Raw genomic sequence first — 19,640 nt, forward strand, 5'->3', positions numbered from 1 at the left:
ATAACATGTTTAATGTAAGACTATATCTGTGTTTAAGGATGATTCACTTCACTACACCGTACCAGAACATATCGGTGGGTATTGTTTCCCGGCTCCGGCTCGGTGCGGGTCCGGCATGTTGTACAGTATAATTCACGCTACCTGTCAGATTTGCACCGAGCCTGGCCGGGCCAGTCGTCCACGTTACACCGGGCTGTTTCCTCGTATTATTTGTGTTGTATAACATGTTTAATGTACGACTATATCTGTGTTTATGGATGATTCACTTCACTACACCGTACCAGAACATATCGGTGGGTATTGTTTCCCGGCTCCGGCTCGGTGCGGGTCCGGCATGTTGTACAGTATAATTCACGCTACCTGTCAGATTTGCACCGAGCCTGGCCGGGCCAGTCGTCCACGTTACACCGGGCTGTTTCCTCGTATTATTTGTGTTGTATAACATGTTTAATGTACGACTATATCTGTGTTTATGGATGATTCACTTCACTACACCGTACCAGAACATATCGGTGGGTATTGTTTCCCGGCTCCGGCTCGGTACGGGTCCGGCATGTTGTACAGAATAATTCACGCTACACCCTGTCAGATTTGCACCGAGCCTGGCCGGGCCAGTCGTCCACGTTTCACCGGGCTGTTTCCTCGTATTATTTGTGTTGTATAACATGTTTTATGTACGACTATATCTGTGTTTAAGGATGATTCACTTCACTACACCGTACCAGAACATATCGGTGGGTATTGTTTCCCGGCTCCGGCTCGGTGCGGGTCCGGCATGTTGTACAGAATAATTCACGCTACCTGTCAGATTTGCACCGAGCCTGGCCGGGCCAGTCGTCCACGTTACACCGGGCTGTTTCCTCGTATTATTTGTGTTGTATAACATGTTTTATGTACGACTATATCTGTGTTAAAGGATGATTCACTTCACTACACCATACCAGAATATTATATCAGTGGGTATTGTTTCCCGGCTCCGGCTCGGTACGGGTCCGGCATGTTGTACAGAATGATTCACGCTACACCCTGTCAGATTTGCACCGAGCCTGGCCGGGCCAGTCGTCCACGTTACACCGGGCTGTTTCCTCGTATTATTTGTGTTGTATAACATGTTTAATGTACGACTATATATTCTGTGTTTATGGATGATTCACTTCACTACACCGTACCAGAACATATCGGTGGGTATTGTTTCCCGGCTCCGGCTCGGTGCGGGTCCGGCATGTTGTACAGAATAATTCACGCTACACCCTGTCAGATTTGCACCGAGCCTGGCCGGGCCAGTCGTCCACGTTACACCGGGCTGTTTCCTCGTATTATTTGTGTTGTATAACATGCTTTATGTACGACTATATCTGTGTTTAAGGATGATTCACTTCACTACACCGTACCAGAACATATCGGTGGGTATTGTTTCCCGGCTCCGGCTCGGTGCGGGTCCGGCATGTTGTACAGAATAATTCACGCTACCTGTCAGATTTGCACCGAGCCTGGCCGGGCCAGTCGTCCACGTTACACCGGGCTGTTTCCTCGTATTATTTGTGTTGTATAACATGTTTAATGTACGACTATATCTGTGTTTATGGATGATTCACTTCACTACACCGTACCAGAACATATCGGTGGGTATTGTTTCCCGGCTCCGGCTCGGTGCGGATCCGGCATGTTGTACAGAATAATTCACGCTACACCCTGTCAGATTTGCACCGAGCCTGGCCGGGCCAGTCGTCCACGTTTCACCGGGCTGTTTCCTCGTATTATTTGTGTTGTATAACATGTTTTATGTACGACTATATCTGTGTTTAAGGATGATTCACTTCACTACACCGTACTATAACATATCGGTGGGTATTGTTTCCCGGCTCCGGCTCGGTGCGGGTCCGGCATGTTGTACAGAATAATTCACGCTACACCCTGTCAGATTTGCACCGAGCCTGGCCGGGCCAGTCGTCCACGTTACACCGGGCTGTTTCCTCGTATTATTTGTGTTGTATAACATGCTTTATGTACGACTATATCTGTGTTTAAGGATGATTCACTTCACTACACCGTACCAGAACATATCGGTGGGTATTGTTTCCCGGCTCCGGCTCGGTGCGGGTCCGGCATGTTGTACAGAATAATTCACGCTACCTGTCAGATTTGCACCGAGCCTGGCCGGGCCAGTCGTCCACGTTACACCGGGCTGTTTCCTCGTATTATTTGTGTTGTATAACATGTTTAATGTATGACTATATCTGTGTTTATGGATGATTCACTTCACTACACCGTACCAGAACATATCGGTGGGTATTGTTTCCCGGCTCCGGCTCGGTGCGGATCCGGCATGTTGTACAGAATAATTCACGCTACACCCTGTCAGATTTGCACCGAGCCTGGCCAGGCCAGTCGTCCACGTTTCACCGGGCTGTTTCCTCGTATTATTTGTGTTGTATAACATGCTTTATGTACGACTATATCTGTGTTTAAGGATGATTCACTTCACTACACCGTACCAGAACATATCGGTGGGTATTGTTTCCCGGCTCCGGCTCGGTGCGGGTCCGGCATGTTGTACAGAATAATTCACGCTACACCCTGTCAGATTTGCCCCGAGCCTGGCCGGGCCAGTCGTCCACGTAACACCGGGCTGTTTCCTCGTATTATGTATTTGTGTTGTATAACATGTTTTATGTACGACTATATCTGTATAATGTAGATTTTGAAGTATTGGAAATGTTTATCCAAGTAATATTTTTATATTTCTTAATACTTATAAGGTCATATCGTTTTATAAAAATAATTTACGCAAAAGTGGCTTGTAGGCGTCCAAGTTTTTGACTGTGGAATAAAATGGATTAAGCATATTTAAAGTGGATTACTTAATATCAGAGTGAGTAAAAAAGGTGTTTGTGATTTATTTATTTTTAAAATTATTTTACATTAGTGTTGTTTATTTATTGTTTAAATCAAAATTATATTAATAATGAATTAATGATTTAGATTAAGATTACCTATTATTTGATTGTACTATCTCCTATGGCTAATGGTATGTAAGTACAATAAATACAATGTTGGTCATATTATTATGATATACGTTATAAAACTTATATACCTAAAATTCGTAAAACAAAGTTTCTCAAACTTACATATTTAAAAATATGAGGAACGGAATAATACGAGACACTTAGAACCATTTATAAGACTTTGTAATAATAACTTCAAATAATTAATCATACAATATATTTCTGAGTTAAAGTTCAATAGACACGTCTAACTTATAAGACCTCTCAATACGTCAGAAATTTTATTTATTTTCATTTATTTCAGATAAATGTAATATAATATTAATAAGAATATTAATGAAGGCGTAGGAATGTGACGACCCCATTTGAACGCGCTAATCTCAGGAACTACTGGTCAGATTTGAAAAATTCTTTCGGTGTTAGATAGCCCATTTATCGAGGAAGGTTATAGGCAACATAATATTATCATCACGTGAGTAAGGTTTTATATCATAAGTCATAACGCTAAGACCAACAAAACCGGAGTAATGCGGGTAAAACCGCGGAGCACCGCTACTTCTATTCCATATCTATTGATATAAATTCTACACCGTATCTCGCACGACTATAGATTCCTGTATTCCGTTCGCCCATTTCCTCTTAGACGATAGCATTTTTAGGATTTCCTCATATTGGATGTCTATTTCAAGTTATGTAGGAACTTGGTATTGTAGTGTATTTTTATTTATGTCTCACAGTTCTGAGATTGTTTTAACGCCCACTTTTTTTTCAACGTTGATTAAATTCTAATGTTGCACTTAGTAAAATTGCTATCATAAATTGCTTGGTTTTCTAAAAAAGATCCCCGAACAGGATATGAACTAATTACTTAAAAAAGGAATTAGTATTTATTTTTCAATTTATCTGTGTATGTTGATAACATCACCACCGCTCGGAACGGTGAACGAAAACCGACATGTCGAAGAATCAAAACCTCGACAACACATGACATCCGCGGACCCGCTCTAGGACAGCATGGTGGATTATGGCCTGTATCCTCATAGGAGGCTCGTGTCCCAGCAGTGGGAACGTATATGGGCTAATGATGATGATATCATAATTCATAATATCCCTAAACATCTACGCTAAGCCTAATATTATTATATGCAAAAAAAACAAAAAAAATAAAAATATACCTTCAATAAAGCACTATCCGTGATTGAGGCGATGAAGAAATTAGACAACCATACAACTGCAATCAGAAAGAATCTCGACGACAAGCTGTTCCGATCAAAATTCAAGAACATTCGACTGAAAATATGAGATTATATTTCTATTAATTATAAAATAACTAGCAAACCGGGCGAACTCCGTTTCGCCAACAGAGACACCTTTTCTTTGCTATAAACCTCACGGAGCCCGAGATCGTTAAAACTAATGCAAAACAGTGGAAATCGGTTCTTGCGTTCTGGAGTTATAGCGTCAGGAAGGAAAACTCGACTTATTTTTATATAGTAGATATTATAATAAAACTAGAGGAATATTCCAAACTCAGTCCAAATTTTTCACAATTAATCATACCTAATTATAATTTTAATTTTTATAAAATAAATTAACATGTGACATTACGTTACGCTTTCCCCGAAATTCCAGCAATGAAAACCTTAATCTACTACGGAAAAAGCTCTAGATGAAACTGAATGTCTGAATGCAATTTTTCCACATCTCAGTCACTTTTGAACCTCATATATTAATCTGCATTTCACGGTAACGAGATTTCACGTTCCAGTTTTCGCCAAACCCGACGACCTCAACTTTAGTTTCACGGAAATTATTAACGGGTATCTTTTCAAGAGAATTTTCCAAATGGATTTATCAAATAGATTTTCCATCTGCATAATTTCGCTCTTAAAAGGAATGAATTTGCGTCGCGCACGTCGGAATTTAACTTCGCGATTTAAAGGTCGAGATATTTCAATTGGTATCGCAATATTCTTGAATACGATAACTGAGAGCATTTGAAAGCCAATACAGTTCTCTTGTTGAATGGTTTCTACTTGGGCTTTGATGCTCAATAGCAAATCGGTTTGTAAACTTTGTGGAAGTATTATCAATTGACCGAAGAGTCTTAACTTACTCGAATGAAAACTTATTGATTCAATTTAGTTTTTGAAGTACTTTTGAATAGTTTTTTTATTAAATTATCTGTTATGATATCATAAAATCTGAACAATCTTACTCGTAATGAAAATGCACTGATGTAGCTTTGATGTTGGTCACGTTTTTGGCGATGCATCTCATTAGTATGTCCTCTGAGTTTATACACGATTGGTCTGCGCTGGGGTGACAAAACATCCAGTTGGGTTCCATGGGCAGGCTCACCGCCAGGAAGCGGAGGGAGTCAGCCAGACTTGTAGCATTCTGTCGGTTAAGAAAAGAATTAATCATATCTGAACATTGTAGAAACACTCTTTAAGTCTCGCGTTAGAGGTATACCAATATTGGTATAAAATATAGTAGTAAAAATATTCGACCACATTTTTATGAAGACAAGTTTTTACCAAGTTTATGCTAATTCATAATTGAATAAGAGTTCTAATTACATAGGTACCTAATTTTATCGGTTACATTTTAAATCATAGACAACTATGTAAACAAACGTCAATCCATCAGCTGTAATAATAAACGTTTATTACAATAATTAACGTTTCATCATATCAAAATAAAAACGTAGCCACGCGTACAATCAACTCAAACAAAGGTAAATAGAAAGCACATGACCACAATAATTCATTGACATAACACCCTTACCGTTAATAAACACCTGATATAAACAAGTTCAGACGACGTCATATGCTCGTGTTGAACACTTTCCCTTACAACTGTTAGAACTAAATGGGAAAACAAATTCAATGTCGACAGCCGTGCGCAGCCTTGTTAGAGAACAACTCATCTTTGAGTATAGGAAATTCATTGAGTTAAAGTTGCAGGAGGTATTCAATGCTTGCGTAAATTGTTTGTTTACATTCTGATTGCAGACATGTGAACCATGTCAAACTATTAGACATGCGGGTTAAAGGATTTTTCCTTGAAAATATACGGATGGTAGCACTTGAATATCAGGGTTAATGTCATGATTATATTATCATGATCGATTATTATAGACTAGATGGAAAATGTCTTCTTTTGTTTTTGATTGGCATTGATACAAATTATTGCCTGAAATTTTAATTAAAAAATATATAATGGTGCCAAGTACTGAAATTCTTTGCTAGTTATTTTAAGTGGTCTTCCTATTTCTACAACATTCTAAAACCCTTTTGAGACAAAAAACGAGAACACATTAAGCAACCCTACAAAAAGATACTTCATTCAAAATCAAGCAAACTATAAGTAGTCACTGACAGAGCATTATAACATAATTTATACCACACTAATAAACCAGCATTCAAATGATAAAGTTCACACAAGCGTAATTATGAATGTTAATAAGCCCCGTGCTTACATTTGCAGGTATTCATTAAAATCATCTTCAATTCAAATGAAATTTTCATTCAAAGGAAGCGAAAATGAAATATAATTACATGAAAACATTTTCAATGAGATTCAATGCCAGTGTCAGGGGTGAACGTAGTGGCGCTGCGTTGCTTTCAAACAGTATTATGTTTATTTGTTCATGTATTTGTATATTTTGTATACAAAATACGAGAACCTTGAATGCACGATGTTTAATTAACGGTCGGTACGAAATCTTTAATGAGATAAATGTGAAAAGTAGAGGAAAGTCACCAAATATGGAATAGTATCCTAATATGGAATTCCTTCTTTTCTCTAATACTATAAGTATGAATCGCAACATTCGACCATCTTCTGTTTCATTTGGTGTACTAATTATCGCACTAACACCATCGAGTTAGTTGCGTGAACGGTTTCCGTGTGGCAGGGGTGTTTTGTTTTGTTGCCATGCAGAAATTTTTTAAGGTAAGTAATAAATGAGTATTTACCGGCTATTATGTTTGTTTACATAAGTGTTATACTATTTAGTATATCGGTATTATGTTTATTTCACCATTTTGTGATCTTTTGTCTTTAAAATATTGTGAATTGAAAAAATATTTAGAAGAGTTTGAACGAGTATAAAAATCCAAATATGGACAGTCGTCGGTGTCTAATTATGGAATACTATAAACTTGCTATTATTTTTTTAAAAACTGTATGTAATGTTTGTTTTTAGAATGTCCGGTTCACAATCAACCTAACGAAAAATCTGGGATGAAGAAAAAACGGCACAATCTATAAAATTCGTCCGAAAAAAGAAAATGGGGTATTTGAAAGCGGCACAGGATCTCCAAGTCCCTAGGACAACTTTATTTCATCATTATATTTCTATTTCTTCTTTCAACGTTATTAACTTTATTAAGAGAAACAAACAATCGAAGAAAAATAAGGATGATAGTGAAGAAGAAAGACTCTGAGGAACTAGACGCTATCCAGTTTGATGAAGGTAGTGGAACATGATGAGTTGATGGACCAAGTGCCTTCTGACTCTGCTGATGCAGAATGTAACATACATGCATCAGCAGAGGATCAGGAGGTTCTGTTCAAGACTTTTTTCCATGGATGAAAGTGGAGAAAGTTGAATTAAATGCTTGATGTATGGGCTCTGAACACATTATGATGTGCTGGTCCAGATGGATCTGGATTTGTGACTTTTGCAAGTAATTACGTAACTTCTTCCATTTATCACAATATGTTACATTCATTTAATTGATCTCAAAGATATTCATTACATTTTTGTTATTGTTATGTTGATTTATGCTTATATTCCATATATGGGTACCTATTCCATATTTGGTTACTCATTTGGGATTTTGTTTTTTGTGTAAAATTTTAATTTGATTACTGATATATTTCGTTAAATGCTATTAATTATTACTTATAGATGTATGACTGACCAGTAAAAACAATAAACTGATTTAATTTATGCAAAGTTTTATTTTTATATCCCAAAAACAAAACGGTATTCCATATTTGGTTACTTTCCTCTAAATGTTAAAGGTGAACTTTTGTGTACATTATACCTAATTATTGGAATAGTGATTTCCTGTCGCGGATTTTACGTGGGTGTTATATGTTTACGAATTTATTATTTAAGTAGCTATGCTCACTGTTTTGAATATTTCAGGAAATTAACTATTTTTTCTAAAGTATATATCAAAATAAAACAATATAAGCACATGGAAACATTAAAATGATTTAAAAAAATGCAACAGGTTTGCCAACGTAATGTTTATTGTTTATCCGTGTCGTGTGTAATTATTCCCTCGCCGCTCAATTTATGAAACATCAAAGAAAAGAGACATGGAAACAGCAAGGTAACTCATGTAATGCTGAGCAATTTAAACTAAATACCTTTGAAATATAAGGGCAATTCAACCACGTGTGTTGTTCAAATGCAAAATGCTTTAAGATGTTAAATATGGTTACCGAAGTGCCGTAATGAAGATGGAATTCGAAAGCGGATTCTTTCCTTTTTATGATTATGCTCCTTATTATAAATAATAATGTAATTTATAGCCCCATAAACAATATATTTAATTAATATTTATAAGGAGCCTGGAATTCTGACTTCCGATGCTTGTTGGATAATTATTCCTGATTCGGATTTTGGCATATAATTAGATATTATTTTATTAATTATTATCAGGGTTTTAATTTGCGAAATGCGGTTTAATCAAGGTAATCAAGGTAACTTTCAATGGATATTTTCCTTCAACTGCAAATGTTTCTGTGTTTGATTTTTATGTCTAGTTTCTAATTAATATCTTAAGCCAAGTTAAGTCTATCATTGCTTTTTATTCATTAACCTTTTACATTCCGTAGTAGTCCTTTAGAAAGACCAATTAAGGTAAATAAGTAAGAAAAAAAAGCTAAAAATTAACTTAAAATATTCAAACTTCTATCAACCCCTACCTACATACTTTAATTTTTATATTATATATTACGAAATAGATTAGAATACTCACAATAAGAGCCCAAAACGCAGTTTGCAAGAGAATACCGAACGTCACACCTCTAAGCAACGGATTCAAGGTTTCATTAGTATCCAGTTTTCTAGTATACTGCTTTATGAAGAAATCCATAAACATATAGGCCATGCCTATTGTTACCGCGCTCAGTATGAATTCCACGAGCGTCACTGCAATGAGATTTTATCTAAGTTGTATGAATTATAAATGTGAATTAGTATGATATTAGATACTTCTGCCAAGTTGTTATATACAAGTAGTATTTAAGGAACATTCTTATCATGCCATATGGTTTGTGAACAAGCATTTAACGAAATATCAATATTATGTTAAAAAATCTAAATCCTTAATTTTATAAATTTGTCACCCAAAATATCACGGTTACTCTCTTCGTTTTGTTATAAGATGAATCGGTATTGAATAGATGAAAATCTTATATTAAGATCTCCAGATTTGACTTAAAATGTTGTCATTTACACAAAACCTAAAGTTAGTAAATAATGAGATACATTATTTGTAGATACACTGTGAAGTGAAAAATGTAGTGAGCAAACCCGGGCCAAAAATATACAAAAGTATAATAGCACTATATCGATTAAATCAGAAATAGAAATAAAAAATATATACCAATTAATAAATAACAACGTTGGTTAAAAATAACAAATATCTCTGAAAACCATTACAATAAAATAAACGCATATATTTTAAACTAATGAATAAAAATATTCGTTAGTTTTGCACTTGTTCCCATAAAATAAGTTTTGTATATTTTGAGGACGTTGTTTGCAATAAAATTCTTGAAAAAAAAATTCATATACCAGCAAGCCCAATTAATATAAAATTCAGCCTTATACCGAAATTTCTACTTTCTTCCTTAAAATATATCTCATTGGTTTTGTTCATTATCTTCTAATATTGATATATCCCGCTTTCCTCTATTAATCTTTCTTCCTCAATTACACAGCTTACTAGTTCCGGGAACCCGCACTGACGATCCAACCATAATTTCCTTTCAATCGGAAGATTGAAACAGATCGATTTATACTTATCTCATTTACCAAGTAAATTTACAAAAAAAATACGAGCTTTTAATGAAATTGTAAGGAAATATTCCAAGAAGTTAACTATGAAAATAATGTTAACATTCGCAATGTCTATGACGACTTGTATTTAAATGAAAAGCGACTCTTGTCTAAAGTTGTTATTATTTCAAAATTCTCAGACTCGAAGTGCACTATAAATTCTTCTGAATGAAATCTTGCATTTGAGTGCAGAATTCTTGATAGAACTTCTGAAATACCGTTTACATTGTAGCGCTCTTGTAAAATGTGCAAAGTTGTGTATTTGTTTTCTTTATCCGGTTATTATTGTCTTTTTTTTACCATTTCAATAACTTACAATTATTTTCAATAATATTATAAATGCGAAAGTAACTCTGTCTGTCTGTCTGTTACTCAATCACGCCTAAACTACAGAACCAATTTGCATGAAATTTGGTATGGAGATATTTTGATACCCGAGAAAGGACATAGGCTACCTTTTATTGCGAAATATGTACCACGGGCGAAGCCGGGGCGGACCTCTAGTTAAATTATAAAGTAAATCTTCCATAAATTGCACTTCGAAATATCGTATTTCCAATATACTAAAGTACCGATTAATTGCTGTGCAATATCAATTTTGTTCCCCAAAACGTATCGAGTTTTGGCTAGTAAATACACGTGAGGGAAATTCTGAGCATAAGCCGGATTACATACCAATCTGTTGAAATCGTCAATCATCGAAATTTAACTTCATATTTTATCAGTGCTGCGCGAAAGAGAAACTGTTTAAAATATCCTTTAATTCCTTATAAAATTAATATAAAAATGAATCGCAAAATGTGTTGGTAAGCGCATAACTCGAGAACGGCTGAACCGATTTCGATAATTCTTTTTTTATTATATTCCTTGAAGTACGAGGATGGTTTTTATGTAGAGAAAACTTAAATATGTACCACGGGCGAAGCCGGGGCGGACCGCTAGTTCCTTATAAAATTAATTATAAAATCTTCTAGTCTACTCGGAAATACATAAATTAAGCCCCGGGATAAAAATAGCAGAAGGTGATCTTCAAAGGGATTTTTCCAGGCAACCACAAAGCGTAGGAAATTCTCTTTACGTAATAAATAATTTACTGCAAGTTAATGCTGTAAAGAAAATAACTGAATAAATAAAAGAGTAAAGTTCATAGCGTAATGCATCCGATAATAAACAATAAGCTCTCGATATTCTGCATAAAGCGTAAATGCAGGACACAAAAGAGATAATCATTTAACGTTTTGTATGAAGCTGATGAAGATTGCAAAAAGTGAGTTAACCTTTGAACAGCAATCCAATTACTTATCTAGCGGTGCGTTGAAAAAAGCTGTGTTCTTTTAAAGTGAAAATTTTATTACATCGTCTCAAACTTTTTGGTCTGTGTAGCGCATGTCGCGTGTATCGCGGCTGCCGAGTAGGTATACCTCACGCGACATGCGCTACACAAAGCAGTGTTCGGAACCGTTCGAACAGTTTCACTTTTACCGTGGTTTCATAAAACCACACAACATTTTTTTAATGCACTTTGGTATTTAAAACGTGTGGGTATTGACGTCTTTTCTTAATATTTGAAACATGAAAAGGTATTTTTCAATTACTTCGACTTTATAAAAGCCAGTAAGTTTTTTCTCAATTTTCCCAAGTTGTTTTCTCGTACACTTGACCTCATCCAGCTACCGGTAGCACAAAAGAAATTAATTGACCGTAACCTTTTTTATAACGAAAATACACGAAAGTACGAAGAGGACATTCGCACGGAAAATTAAACACAATCTTTTTCCTGTCGTTTTAACAGACGATGTTCAAGATATACATAATATTTATAAGTATAGACTACCTCGCCATTACATTATGCATTTTGAATTTTAGCCAAAAAACCATTTATAGACCATATACCATTAAACATAAGGATCTTGAGTTATGTTATTTTCTTCAAAATTTATATAATACAAAAAGAGTGTCACAAGTGAAACTTCTTTGGCAAGATTCAAAGCCTTAATAGATAATTGCCATGAAGCAACTTGAAATTTTATTCTCAACGCGCCTAAAGAAGTTTCACTTCAATATATGATTTTTAGTGGATTTTTAATATCATAATAAAATAGTGGCGTAGGGATGTGACGACCCCATCGCCTCGATTGATATATCGATTGGGATATCTACGTGACAATAGATATCTCAAGCGTGCAATCAGTCGCGGGTATGGCACTTTGTAGCGAGGTGACGAGGAATTTCGCCCCTAAGGTCCTTAGTTCTCCCAAGAGAGGTTCCTGCCCTCACCTTCCTTTTGCCTTTATGGCTTATCTCAGTGATCAATGATGAGGTTCAGGTTCCCCAACTCTAACTTGCATTATTTGAGCAGTCAGAGTTGCCTTACTTCACCCTTAGCTGTTCAGTTGGTGTTGTTCCTTGTTGCTAGTTCTGGGAACTTATTTGGAAGCCCACCTACTGAATTGACGAGTCCCCGCGATCTGCCCAAGGCTGCTACAATGCAGTTATGGATAGGCTGCTGTTTTCAAAACGAATTAAAAACCTCTTAATTGCGTCTACACGTTAGACCTTTGTTGCCACATGTGGCTACCACACAATTTTTAAGTTTATGTATTTTATGTTATGTACATATATTACGCAAATCAGTTATATAAGTATTAACTAAAAATTCTAAAAATGCCACTATTAAAATTTTTACGTACTGTTTTCGACAACCACTCGTGAAAATACATCGAAATTAAAGATGGAGGAGGAACAAGCGTAAGCCAGATACACAAATTTTTTAATGCTGTCCCATCGGAAATGTGCCTCCGGGTTATATTCCTTAAAAAATATTGAATTTTAATTAACGTATACATATAATAATATTAAATATAAATTTCATTTTTTTTTCTATTATACTATAAATTATTCTAAAAATCCTAATTCCATTTTAATACAATAAAACATACATTAATTACACGAGTATTATACGTATTATAGAAATGGAAGTCTCCTTTACTTACATTTTTATCACTCAAAGACGTAGACGTACTAGTGGTCAGGTCTATAATATTCTGCCGCATAGCTTGCGTTGCTTTCAGTACTATTAATGAAAGAAGTAATTGCTTTATTGATCAGTTTAAGTTCATTAGTAAATGGAGTGTGTTTAATATATTAATTACGGTCCCGGTTCAACGTGAGATTAACTTCCCGTAATTGGATTAAAATTGTCATTAAAATTTTCAACGCCAATATGCATAATAAGTTTAATAAAGCCATCGTTTGCACAATGCAGCTAAAAAGTATTAGAAAACTTACAATAGAGTCTTGAATACCTATTTGCTATTTGATACGTTTTATATTTAATAATTCAAAGTTTCATTTCCTTAACCAAATTTCTCTTTTCTTTTCCTAATGAAGTGTTCCGGTTGATCCCTTTTGTTTAAGGTTATTTTTCTGTCAATAATCATAGATATACTCCTATCATAATAATGTCAACTGAAAAAAGAATTCTACATAATATAAAACCTCTGTACAAGAACAATTAGAAATTATTGTGGAAATTATTATTGTCCAATTTTCTACAGTCGCTCGCAAATAATAATTATATCCACTTAGATATTGTTGATTATTATTTTTTTGAAGTGAAAACTTCTTTAGCGGCGTTGAGCACTTTTTCTGTAATGGGTATAAAATCTTAAACTCGCGTCAGGACAAGTGACCTGATCGAAAAAGCGTAAGACGAATACCATTCCAAAATATCAAACATGCTCAACGTTAATAATCAAGTTTTCACTTCTGCCGGCAATCCCGGAGTGCAACCCGTCTTTTTTTTATAAAGTTAGATATACTATTCTAACCAAACATCTAAGACACTGAATGGTAAAAGACAGTTTAGGTAACAAATAAATTCCGCTTCTTGTATTAATAAATTCTAATTATTATAATAACCCAATATTAATAAATCCTAAAACAATTTCTGTTAAAGAATGTTTTTAGTTTGGTACCACGATACTAGTAATTTTTGTCCCAATTAATTCGTAATTCCTAAATGAATTATTCTTTAATTCGAGTCTCCCGATTTGACCCGGGACGAGCATGAACATCTAATATACCTCAAATAAAACCATAATAAAACCCTAACACATATAGGTCAGAAAAGTCAGTTTGTTAGCATGAAGTAGAATGGATTATGACGCTCTAAATTTTTCAGAACTCAAGTGGAACGTTACTCGCAACCCTGCAGATAGTTTTTAATTTTCGCTTCAAGGACGCTTCAAGCTCATATTATGAGAGCTTTTCAAAAACTTTAATGGACTTAAGTTTTCTAATTACCTTTATTTTTACAACGGAAACTAGTTAGCAGTGCATCAAATTACTTTATATTAGTTACTCTGTGGAAATGTCGTCCTTCGTGTTATTTTTTAACATTTTTATGGTTGCCTGGAAGAGATTGCTTTTAAGCAATAAGGCCGCCTATTGTACACTTTCCAATTTTATGTATTCACTTATTTTAAATTCCTGTTATATGTACAATAAAGTGTCATAAATAAATAAAATAAATAAATTATTATAAGTAGTGAAGTATCTTAATCATGAATATCTTGCAAATATATTACAAAGTACAGCGTTTTGCGTTGTGTGTATTTTTTAAATTCAGAAACGTTTGTGTTGTAATAATATTTTACGGTACGGTTATGCGACTTTTATGAATTAAATTAAGTACAACTACTTATTACCAGATAACAATCGTCTCAAATACAGATACTCATATAAGGGTACTTATTATTTTCTATAACTGAATTCAGTCCATAATATTATAATCACTATATTATAATAAACATTAGCACAAAATAAAATCCAAAGTATTTTATATACCGAACAGAAACACACTTCTACAGTATAATAAATGTAACGATATGGAATCTCATTAAATGTTCACATTTAAAAGCATTCATAAAAGTTTCAAGTACTTTTTGCATTCAGAGTACATTTTCCTCCTTTATTTATAACAAATGAAATTCTGTAGATGTTCAACGAAATGCATTTATAACTTAATATTATTTTTAAATAGTTTTTGATTTAGATTATTCGCATAATGAAGCTTTTTGAGATGAAAGAATCCTTATAGAAGATTCTTTCATCTCAAAAAGCTTAAGCTTAGTGATGTCGGTGCACGGGCTTTATAATACTAAGTGCTTGGCACCGATTTCAAACCTATTTAATAAATAGAACATCTAAATAATATGTAGTAATTAATAATATCAAATCTTTTTTATTTTTTACTATTCCGTTTTTTGAAGTCGGTTGTTTTTAACGTAGTTATTTTTATTTAATAATTTTTAGTGTATTTTTCAACCCAAATCAAACGAGCCCAAACTCGATAAAGTTGAATCAATATATTACTGAGTTCCTATGACCACCTTCCGATTCCATCATCAAATCAGCTCTATGTCATGATAATGTTTCATCGCTATCCAATTTATATACGTATACAAAATTTCAGCTCAATCGGTTACCGGGAAGTGACTCAAAGTTACTTGCTACATTTCAATTAAGTCATCGAGATCAGACAAAAATGCTCATAAAATAAAAACTACTGGGCCTATCCGAATAAAAATTTTATGGGACCAATTCGACACCATTCCGCAGCAAACAAAAAAAAACATGTAAATTGGTTCAGAAACCTCGGAGTAATCGGTGTACATACATAAAAAAAAATTATACTTACCGGCCGAATTGATAACCTCCTCCTTTTTTTGAAGTCGGTTAAAAAAAGGATCGTAACTTCTAAACTATAGAAATCGCATCATGACATCTATCTTTCTTGTATGTATCATCACTACATAGTATAAAACAAATTCCCCCAGCAAACTCCGCAAAATACTTCAAGATTTTTTTTTAAACTTATGAATATGATTTACTGTATACTTTTGCACGCCTCATAAGCGAAGCGTTGAGGTGGGTACTACTGTCGCTTCGCGCAAAACATCTGATTTTTCAAACTTAAAATGTCTTAATGTATCATACATTTGCACTTGTAAGATAATACATACACACACATATTAAGAAAAAACACTATTTTTAACATTCATGATATTTTTGATGTCATTTTTGTTATTTAAACTAGTTAAAAAACAGTTTAAAAAAGTTCTGTCTTGGACGTCCGTGTGTCTGTATGTGCGGATCCTTTTTCTTGTTAACACGATAGCGACCGAAATACTTTACTAATCGAGTCTTTTTTTTTCTCTTACGCTTGAGTATGCTCAGGAATAGAACCCTTTCATTTTTCAGGGTCTGATTCGATGTGGTTTAATTGTTATTAAATAAACAAAAATAATAATTAATAAATAATTATTAAAAAAAATTATGAGGCGTGCACTTTTGGATTTTCCAAATTATTTTCTATTGTAATTAATTTTCTTTTTTTTTATATGTACTTAACTAATTAAAAACTGCTTTAACATTTTTGCATGATGTGTTTGCCTGTAAGTGTTTGTTACATTTATCATGTTTATTTTTGTGTTTTAAAATTTTTGTATTGAGTAAAATGTAAACAAACGTTGGTAAACCAATAAATAAATAAATAAATAAATGTCGCTTTCTCTGTCCCTATGTCCCTATATTATCTCTATGTCCCTTTGTACGCTTAAATCTTTGAAACTACGCAACGGATTTTGATGCGGTTTTTTTTTTTAATAGATAGAGTGATTCAAGAGGAAGGTTTATATGTTTAATAACATCCATTAAATAGTGGAGAAGTACTGTTATTTTTGAGGTTTCTAATGTGATGTCGTAAAAAATTACATTTTTTCCGCTTACATTGCAAACGCAGGCAGAACCCTATGAGTTTTATCAAAATAATGTACTAAGTATTATATACATTGAAAAGGTCTACAGAAAAGTCCGCGGTGGCACATGTCTATCTCTTATGGATAACCCAAAATAACTTTTTTTTGTCATTTACTTTTTACGACAAATAATGGCTAATTTTCGATGCGATTTTAACCAATACAGCATTAATCCTTAACCAATTAAATACCTCGAATACATTTTTCATTTAATATAGATCTATATGGCCCTTTACACCGTAAGATTTAAGTGAATATTTTCGAAGATATTACAGATTTAAAAATTGCGGGACGTAGCGTTTGCGGCGGTACCGGCCGGCCGCCCGGCTATATATTTTATACCCGTGCGAAGCCGGAGCGGGCACGCTATGTTTTTATACACAACGTTCACAGTTTTTCTGTAGTGTATTTAGTATCAGCATTGCACCCGTGCGAAGCCGGGGCGGGTCGCTAGTGTTACATACAAGAAAGATAGAAGATCCTACCCGCCTGCCTTGTGCCTGTGTATACGGCTGCTATGATCTGTCTACTTATTTCTGTATTGTACAATCTTCATAGCAACAAGTTCGTGTAAAAAAACTATTAATATGGATCTGGATTCCGAAGATCCTTCCTGACGCTACAATATACAGGCAGACGATTTCACGAATATATACGGAGCACGGATGTGATTAGTCAACGTGCTTTGATTGTATTTGTGTGACTGTCTGTCTGTCGCACCGTGGGACCCGAACGATTGAACAGAATATGTGAGTTACACCTCGTATAGACAATAAAACAGATTTATTCGATTACATTTTTTTTTATAATTTATCACTAATATAATATATTTCATGTTCAAAAATTGAATTATACACCTTATAATATTAATTTAAGCATTATATAAATAATAACATGACAGCTTACAACCCTTACCAACCCTTTCCAACTTTTTTCCTTATTCCCCACGTCCTTTTTTTACACCCATTCCTTTAAAAAAGGCTGTTTATGTGCAGACTTGTAAGGCCTTTGCAAATGTATAAGAGCGACGATAGTCACTTACCACCACGCGACCGTCCAGGTTCTTTGCCAAGAATATTGTAATAAACAGTTTATCGTATTTATTTGTATTCTTTAGAAATGTCATAAAAAAAATCAGCAAAATATTGGTCTATGTACAAGAAGTTTGTTATGTACCAATAAAAGCTAAAAATTTAATGATTTTTCACTTAGAAATGTAAAACATTTATTGGTATTGATCGCAACCTGCACTTTACGGACGTTGAGGAAAAATCAATTACAGACATAATACATAACAGCGATATATTCCTATTAGTTCCCATTATAGTCTAATGAAAAATAGTCCTGGGAGCTCAATTGCTTTTTGTTTGTTGTTGATATGTTTTTGAAATATGTAATGTAGTACAGGGAAAATTAAAACGGTGAGAAACATAATATAATAATTTATAAAGGAAATATTTCTCACAAATATTTGTAAGGTTTCACCGGGTCACATTTACATGTATTGTAAAATTACACGAGGTGTCCTACCGTCGGTATTTTTTACATAAACAGCGTATGTAAAGCTACAACTCCCTTCCAGCTTAGTACACCGACGTTGGGACACCTTGTATATTATTATAGATAAAAGTAATCCAGTATTTATATTCTTTTAATTTACTATTGTTATAAAATCATTTAGATAAACGTCAAGCAGTAGGTACGTAACGACACCATCATACTTAACCTGTGTTTTGGTTAGGTTAGGTCCGGTGGTTTCGTTCGTCCCTCTACTGTACAATCATCATTGGCTGTAAGAAGATCGTGGAAGAAACCATTAGGTACATACCTATCCTTATAGCATATAAGCTTTGGAATAATGTGTTCAAGATTAAGCTAATTGTGTTGGTTGTTTTTAATGTATTGTTGTATCTTATAGGGATTTGTAAGAATGGTATTATGTAAGATAGCTTAGTGAGGATAATATTGGTTAATTAATAAAAGTAACGGTATTTCAACAAAACTCCTTGTAAAAAATTTAAATTTATTTACTTTATAAATATATTATAACTAACAAAAAATGTATTTGACATTTGTGTTTCATCTTCTTGTTATTTAGGTACTGTTTTTAGTCGAAGTGAAAATTATATAAAATTATAACTTTGGCATTTAAAATTATATTCTCCTTTACTAAAATGTCTTCATTCTTTCTGTAAAATTAGGAATAATATGAATCTATAATTCAATCAACATGACGCTGAAGCTTACAGACTGATTCATCACTTAAAAGTGCACCAGGTTGTGATTAGTCAACCTGTGCACTTTTAAGCGTGTCTAACCGTCTGTATTTCGCACCGTGGGTCCCGCATGGCTGCTCAACTACTCCATACAAAAAACCATGCCTGCTGATATAATCACCTACAGATTTTGCAAGATAATAGGGGACGATGATCGGAGTCCTAAATAAAGAAACGTCAAGCAGTAGGTGGGTACGTAACGGACCGTCATACTTTACCTGTGTTTTGCTTAGGTTACGTTGGTGGTTTCGTTCGTTCCTCTACTGTACAATCATCATTGGCTGTAAGAAGATCGTGGAAGAAACCATTAGGTACATCATACTACCCTTATAACATATTAGCTTTTAAATAATGTGATTAAGATTAAGCTTATTGTTTTGGTTGTTCTTAATCTATTGTTGTATTTTATAGGGATTTGTAAGAATGGTATTTTGGGAGACAACTTAGT

General features: G+C 34.2%; 1 protein-coding gene across 1 annotated transcript in view; it reads right to left on the bottom strand.

Annotated features, from left to right (window-relative positions):
* The window catches only part of LOC149491114 (uncharacterized), a 52,095-nt gene extending 42,179 nt beyond the window's left edge, over positions 1 to 9,916 (bottom strand). Inside the window, exons 1-4 of the mRNA XM_089700142.1 lie at positions 9,868 to 9,916; positions 9,011 to 9,183; positions 5,224 to 5,405; positions 4,181 to 4,295 (exon numbers count right to left, since the gene is read on the bottom strand). Of these exons, the coding sequence (XP_089556268.1) occupies positions 4,181 to 4,295; positions 5,224 to 5,405; positions 9,011 to 9,183; positions 9,868 to 9,916 (519 nt within the window). The remainder of the gene's footprint in view (positions 1 to 4,180; positions 4,296 to 5,223; positions 5,406 to 9,010; positions 9,184 to 9,867) is intronic.
* Positions 9,917 to 19,640: the final 9,724 nt, after the last annotated feature.

The sequence above is a fragment of the Colias philodice genome, chromosome 1, assembly GCF_061535455.1.
Source record: "Colias philodice isolate Cphi_HAF_F1 chromosome 1, ilColPhil1 Martin Lab GWU primary, whole genome shotgun sequence".
NCBI classification, from domain to species: domain Eukaryota; kingdom Metazoa; phylum Arthropoda; class Insecta; order Lepidoptera; family Pieridae; genus Colias; species Colias philodice.